This window comes from Miscanthus floridulus, chromosome 10 (genome assembly GCF_019320115.1).
Source record: "Miscanthus floridulus cultivar M001 chromosome 10, ASM1932011v1, whole genome shotgun sequence".
NCBI lineage: Eukaryota > Viridiplantae > Streptophyta > Magnoliopsida > Poales > Poaceae > Miscanthus > Miscanthus floridulus.
In genome coordinates, this window is record NC_089589.1 from 24,275,612 (window position 1) to 24,283,226 (window position 7,615).

A 7,615-nucleotide genomic window follows, 5' to 3' on the forward strand; every position below is an offset into this window, starting at 1 on the left:
GGGCCGGCACTCGGCAAAAGTTTTTTTTATTTTTTGTTTATTTTCTTTGTCGAGTGCTCTGTCTCTGGCACTCGGCAAAGACCCCCTTTGCTGAGTGCCCTATCTTTGGCACTCGGCAAAGACCCCCTTTGCCGAGTGCCAGGTACTCGGCAAAGACCCCCTTTGCCGAGTGCCAGGTCTGGCACTCGGCAAAGAAAAAGTTTTTTTTATTTTTGCTCCTAGATTTTTTCATTAGGGTTTCTACAGTGCTTTAAAGTACATGTTAAAATTTGGTTGAATTTTGTGACTTTTTACTATATTTTTAGAATTATTTTTGTTTTGTTGATTTATTTCGCAAAAAGCAAGTTTGAACTGCAGGTGCATCGAATAATGAAATCTAATCATTCAAAAAATGATTGTCATGCTAGTGAGTGTGTTTTGAGGTCGTATCCAGGAACTTGCAGGATATTTTTCACATCTGGTTAACGAAACATGAGGACAAAGTTGCGGCCAAAGTGTTTTTAAATTGTATAAAATTCAAACGAATTCAGAAAATAACGAAACTTGTGGATGCATCGTTATATAGCATGTGGAGCCTATGATAAAAATTTGAAAAAGTTTCGTGCACGTTGTCACGTACGGTGCTTATGTGGAGATGTCCTGGTTTCTAAACACCGTACGTGACAACGTGCACGAAACTTTTTCAAATTTTTACCATAGGCTCCACATGCTATATAACGATGCATCCACAAGTTTCGTGATTTTCTGAATTCATTTGAATTTTATACAATTTAAAAACACTTTGGCCGCAACTTTGTCCTCATGTTTCGTTAACCAGATGTGAATATCACATGTGGAGATGTCCTGGTTTCTAAGCACCGTACGTGACAACGTGCACGAAACTTTTTCAAATTTTTACCATAGGCTCCACATGCTATATAACGATGCATCCACAAGTTTCATGATTTTCTGAATTCGTTTGAATTTTATACAATTTAAAAACACTTTGGCCACAACTTTGTCCTCATGTTTCGTTAACCAGATGTGAAAAATATCCCGCAAGTTCCTGGATAGGGCCTCAAAACACACTCACTAGCATGACAATCATTTTTCGAATGATTAGATTTCATTATTCGATGCACCTGCAGTTCAAACTTGTTTTTTGCGAAATAAATCAACAAAACAAAAATAATTCTAAAAATATAGTAAAAAGTCACAAAATTCAACCAAATTTTAACATGTACTTTAAAGCACTATAGAAACCCTAAAGAAAAAATCTGGGAGCAAAAATAAAAAAAAATTCTTTGCCGAGTGCCAGACCTGGCACTCGGCAAAGGGGGTCTTTGCCGAGTGCCAGAGACAGGGCACTCGGCAAAGAAAATAAACAAAAAATAAAAAAAAATTAAAATTTTTTTTGCCGAGTGTCTGACGGCGACCACTCGGCAAAGCCTAACGGTGGGTGGCCGCCGTCACCTCGGTTAGCCTTTGCCAAGTGTTTAGCTTTGCCGAGAGCCCGACACTCGGCAAAGGGAGGCTTTGCCGAGTGCTATACTTTGCCGAGTGTTTGGCTTTGCCGAGTGCCCGACATTTCACACTCGGCAAAATAGGAAACACTCGGCAAAGCCCCTGTTTCCCATAGTGCGCTGTTCCACGATCTGTGGCGTCAAGTGCACTGTTGTTCGTCCCGGTCTCCACTCTTGTACATTATTTGTACTATACCATGGTAGGGTGTTGAGAGCATGGAACAAATCAAATCTGTGTCCAGATTAATACTTGGTGAAATTCAGTAGGTTTTTTTATATATATACTGATGAATCGTGGATCCAAATGCATGTTTGAATAGAATCTTAGCTGCCTCTCTATCTCTCTCTATTCGTCTCTCTCTACCATGTTCATCTCTTAGCAACCATGTTCCAGGAAGGAAACAGGAATGTGGAACGAAAACGCGCGTACGAGCTTTACAATATTTTTTATACTATGGGAACGGAAATGTTCCTGAAATGGGAACATGAATGTTCCCAGAACAAGCTAGGGACGTGGCAATAATGTTCTTTGCTTTCGACTGCTAAGGTATAAATTTCCAAACGGGCCACGCGAAACAGCCTGGCATGGGCCCGGTGCGAAAAAAGCACGGCCCTAGCCCGGTACGGCCCGGCCTCGCCCGTGCCCGTGCCTGGCCCGGCCCGTAGCCATGCGTGTGCCTTGGCCAAAAGGTCGGCCCATAGTGCCGGCCTAGGCACGGCCCGTTCCAACGGGCGGCACGGGGCAGGCACGGCTCGCAGCCGTCGGATCGCGGAGGCGGGGCGTGAGCCGTTGGATCGCCGAACGGCCGGGGGGTCTGGTATATAAGCCGCCCGATGCAGCCGCTCTCCCCACTCCCCTCACTCGTAACCCTAGCCTCTCGCCCTCTCCTCTCCGACTCTCCCCGCTCACTCTGTCGCTCGCCCGCGCCTCGCCGCACTCGTAACCCTAGCTCCTCGCCTGCTCGCCGCTCTTCGCCACACTCGTAACCTAGGCTCCTCGACGCCATCACTATGGAGTCTTTCGGCGGGTAAGGGGTCAGTTCCAGTGGCCGATGGTTCCCTCTTCTCCCTCTCCGCCCTCAATCTCCCTCTTCTCCCTCAGATCTGGTGGTTCCCGCCCTCAATCTCCATCTGTTCCCTTATTCTTCATCCCTGAACGTCGATTGAGCCTCGTTCTTGGCATCCTCGCAGCATCTCCATCATCTGTCCGTCATCCACATCGCTGGCTACCGCCACCTCCGGGGCTCCGATCTCCGTTGACGTACCGGGGGTGTGCAATCGGTCCATCTCATCGTCGTCGTTTACGGGGCTCCGACCGTAGAGGTAAGGGTAAACCCTAACCCTAACCCTAACCCAAACCCTAATCCCCAACCTAACCCTGCTTTTATCTATTGATTGTGGCAGCCGTCGAGGAACCGGAGAAGGCAGAGATGGCCCCAGGCGCCTGGTGACACGACGACGGGGAGTTTGACCACTCCCAGAACGACGAGCTGCGTATGTGTGGGATGGCCGGAGATGATGAGGACGATGATGTCCATGAGGACGCTGCCATGCTCTTCGGCCGTTCTACTGTTGATCCCCTTCTCGTCGATGACTCTGACCCCCAGTCGACATGGCTGATGCCGACGGTGGCCAGAGCGAGGTTAGCCCTGTCGGTTCTAATCGCCCTTCCACGTCTGCTGTCTGGGAGGACTTTGAGAAGCACTACAAAACTGAGAAATGTAGAAAGATCAGGTTTGCTGCCACTTGCCTTCATTGCCATAAGCGCTACTCTGCTTATTCTGCTCATGGCACTGAGCATCTTACTCGACATCTTACTAAGTGTCCTAAGAAACTTGAGAAGACACGGGGCATGACTCAGACTCATATTGCTTTTAATTTTGATGGTTCTGTTCGTCGTTGGGAGTACAGTGCTGAGGTAGCTCGTGTTAAACTTGTTCGTATGCTTGCTAGATTGGACCTACCTCTTATGATTGGTGAAACTGAGGCATTTAAAGATTATATTAAAACTGCTCATAACCCTAATTTTTCACCAGTCTCTAAGCAAACCACTGGTAGAGATCTGTTTAAATACTACAATGAGAAACGTGATAAACTGATGGTCTATTTAAAGGATAATGTTGTTTCATCTGTTGCTATTACCTCTGATATATGGTCTGGAAAGGCTAAAGAAGATTATTTATCTGTTGTGGCTCATTTCATTAATGCTGATTGGCAATTAGAGAAAAGGGTACTTGGTTTAAGGTTGATTGGTGTGTCCCATAATGCTGAGAACATTGCTGAGCGTGTTGCATCTGTCCTTGCTGAGTATGGTATACTTAACAAGGTTTTTTCTATAACTTTGGATAATGCATCTGCAAATAAAAATGCTATGGATAAACTGAAACCTATACTTAAAGAATATTTGGGTTCTGATCTATTTTTGCATCAACGATGTGCTTGTCATATTATTAACCTGATTGTGAAAGAAGCACTGGCTGCTGTGAATCCTCTCATTGAGGATTTTAGAACAGCAATCTCTTTTATGAACTCCTCTAATCAAAGAATTGTTGCATACAAGAGTTATTACATTGCTAGTGGTGTTAGACCTAGGAAGTTTGGATTAGACATGGATGTTAGATGGAACTCTACCTACCTAATGCTTAAGCACTTGCTGCCTCACAAGAGTACTTTCAGTACTTTCATTGAGGCCAATTACCCTAGAGGTTCAGGTAGTGGTTTCCTTTTGACTGATGATCACTGGGCTATGGCAAATAAAATCTTGAAATTTCTTGAACTGTTCTATGACTCAACTATTGATTTGTCTGGTGTTTACTATCCTACTTCTCCACTTATGATTCATCATCTTGTTAAGATTGCTATACACCTGCATAGGTATCAACATGATGAACATCTAAGATCTGTTGTCCAACCTATGATTGACAAATACAATAAGTACTGGAAGAACATACCTGATCTTTATTCTATTGCATTCATATTGGATCCAAGAGCTAAAATTAAGGGATTTACCAAAGTGCTTAGGAAGTTACATTCTCTTTTTAATATTGACTACACTAATAAGTTGCTGGACACCAGAGCTCTTCTGTTTAAAATGTATAACAGGTATGATGTAATGTATGGCTCTAATAGGCTGAAAAGGGTTGTTCCTCCATCCCTGTCTGGTAAGAAAAGAACAGCTTGGGCTGAAATTTATGATGATGAGGAGTTGGATGTTGGAGCTGGCTGTTCTTCCCTCCCTTCTAGTCTTGATCATTCTAGGAGTGTTTCTGCCACTTCCTTGCTGTAGGCAGCAACTGCTAGTTCTAACTCTAGTGAACTTGCATCCTACCTGGACTGTGACACAGTAAGCCAGTTGGATGATGAGTTTGACATCATGCAGTGGTGGCATGAGCACAAGCTTACTTATTCAATACTTTCTGTTCTTGCTAAAGACATTTTGATAGTGCCTATGTAACCATTTCTTTAGAGTCTACTTTTAGCTTAACTGGCAGGATCATCGAGGAGCGGCGGCGGAGGCTGAACCCTGAAACTGTAGAGGCGCTTACCTGCATCAAGGATTGGGAGAATGCTGAGACAAGACTGCAGCACATGGTGTAGGACAAGGAGCTGGAAGAGGCCTTTGCTGGTCTTTATCTTGATGTCGACTAGTTCACTTTCCATTTATGTAATGGTTCTGTAATAACTGAGACTTGAACTTATGGTGATGGATGTAATGAACAATTAATCTAGGTGCTGGCTATACTCTTTTCCTGTTTAGGGTTTCTCACAAGGGTGAGTTTTACCTAAACAGGTTTTTAATGAGGCAGTCATTGCACAGCTCCTACTTAAATTAGTTTTAGTTTCAAAAGTTTGTGTTCTTTGTTGTGCTGTGTTCTGATCTGTTTTTGATCTTTTGTGAACTTAGTCATTTTAGATCTCTTTGAATTGTTGTGCTGAGTTCATTAAGGGGTTTTGCCAGTTTAGTGCCTGGGCCGGCACGGGCACGCTGAGCCTGGAGTTGGCACGGCACGACACGGCACGCTCCAGGAATGATAGTGTCGTGCCTGGGCCTGGAGTCGGGCACGGTGGCACGACACGGTTCATCAGCCGTGCCTAGCGTGCTGTGCCGGGGCGGGCTAGTGCCGTGTAGTGCCGTGCCGGCACGTTTGGAAAACTATATGCTAAGGTTTGTATCGAACTGTCAGTCCCCTTTCATCATACTTGGTCTCTCAAAACCGATAGCTAGCATCGCCCAAGAACTCACCATTGGGCATGGGCACATTGCTCCATGGTCTCCCTACATCCTCAATGATTTCTTCCCCTTCCCTCAAGGATTCCATCAATATTGTTCAACCTATATCATGGAATCAGCTTGGGGTGTTCTGGTTCTCCACAGCGTCATGCCGATTTTGACCAACTAACTAGAAAAGTAAGTAGAGCCTAATTGATAGGTGCGCTAAGCTAAATAGCGCTGCTAACCTCTGTGTAATTGGCAATAGCCGTAGTAGTGGTAAAAGTGAACATATCATAGCGTTGAACCTCCAAAACCACTACAATGGCGCAAGCATTAGATATCCATCTTGTTCTATTCTTACACTAGCTTCCTATATATGGCTTCAATATACACCAACAACATTCAAATGGCTGGCCCATGGGGATATTTATATTCCCAACGACTCAACTAACTTTTATGCCCATGGGCTGTAGACATAGCTAACACCGAATGATCTATGGAAACAAATGCTCTTCACTAAATCATCCAGCGAGGCATCTGATTGGCCATTGACACTTGAGCCACTACCACTAGCTCTTATGTCACTAGATCATCCGATGACTTCTCTTTCCCTTCATCCTGTGGATCCAAGTTCTCTTTTGCATGCCTTTGTCCCACGCCATATCAACTTATGGATTCTCCTTGCCACCACTGGAAAAGCATGTGGTCCTATTTATCATTACTTTAACCTTGTTCAACCCTTATATGTTCATCATCGTATGATTCAGTGATGCCTTCATCTCTTCAACTCACAATCCAATGATCCAGTGCATTAAGACTTCTCTTCTGTGTTTGTTCTCCGACATTCACCGTATGATCCAATGCCCGCTAATCAACTGATCCAATGAGGAATATTTTTGGTGTCTTCTCTTCACCCTTGGATTTGGATTGTACTTCTTCCATCTTGTTACTTAGTATCTATAGAACCTCTCTAAACATGTCTAACACACTTTGATACATATATTAGTCCTAGTTGTTTAGTTTGTCATCTCAATTACCAAAACATTTAAGAACATGACTAAGTAGACTCTCTCAGACATCAAAATTTTCCATTGGATATTGTTGAGTTGGTAAGAAATTTCATGACATTATTAGACTTGAATTATAAACTTCAAATATGCTGAAAATCTTGAATCTAGCAATCATTTGGCTACCGTATTTGTGTGTCCTTTAGCTTTGGGTGTATTTACTCATACTCCTTGTCTAATCTTTTGTTTTATAAAAATACCATCAATTTCCTTGTCATGAAAATACTTCTATCATACCTGCAAGATAGTTTAAGTGCGCAAACTACTATCGAGGTGACAGTTTGGTAGTAGAAGCAATATCCAATCATGTAGAAACAACTTGAGACTTTTTTACTTTGGACTAGATGATTGAGCAAAGATAAAAACAAAACCTAATGAGTGTAATAAGTGTGTGCAAAAAATGCATGCATGAAAAGTCGAAAGCTTATAAACAAAGACAATGTTTACACCTAGTTCTAAATATGTCTACAACTCAGTTGTCGAATTTCTTCAGAGCCACAAAGATTTAACAAACAAAAGTCAAAGCACCATGTGATCCCCAAGGTTTAAATTCATCATAGCACAACAATTGTAAACACACTAAATAAACTTGTTTGTCCCTGATCTGGTTGAACTTGTTTGGCAAGTTTTGAGATTCTCATCGAGTTGCACAATGGTAACATATTTATACTCCAGGAACTTATCTTAAATAGGAGAGGTTGAACTAGTAGGATGAGTTGGAACGATCGAGCTGGGAGGGGAGATCAAACCCAGTTGCCCCACATGTTTTTGCACTGCCTTATGCTCTCCTTTTGAAATGTGGGTCATTATTTGATTTGAAGCCAATATGGGGC

At 43.2% G+C, this 7,615-nt stretch overlaps 1 protein-coding gene across 1 annotated transcript; it reads left to right on the forward strand.

Moving 5' to 3' along the window:
* The first annotated feature begins 3,114 nt into the window (after positions 1-3,114).
* LOC136488231 (zinc finger BED domain-containing protein RICESLEEPER 2-like) lies at positions 3,115-5,099 on the forward strand. Its single transcript, XM_066485233.1, has 3 exons — positions 3,115-4,713; positions 4,789-4,952; positions 4,994-5,099. The coding sequence occupies exons 1-3, from the start codon at positions 3,115-3,117 to the stop codon at positions 5,097-5,099; spliced, it is 1,869 nt and encodes a 622-aa protein (XP_066341330.1).
* The last annotated feature ends 2,516 nt before the right edge of the window (positions 5,100-7,615 follow it).

What these genes read in the sequence shown, in the direction of transcription:
- LOC136488231 (XM_066485233.1), top strand. Translation starts at nt 3,115, where the DNA reads ATGGCTGATGCCGACGGTGGCCAGAGCGAGGTTAGCCCTGTCGGTTCT. An exon ending in ATGATGATGAGGAGTTGGAT is followed by an intron (nt 4,714 to 4,788) that starts GTTGGAGCTGGC and finishes TCCTTGCTGTAG; the next exon opens with GCAGCAACTGCTAGTTCTAA. An exon ending in GACATTTTGATAGTGCCTAT is followed by an intron (nt 4,953 to 4,993) that starts GTAACCATTTCT and finishes CTTAACTGGCAG; the next exon opens with GATCATCGAGGAGCGGCGGC.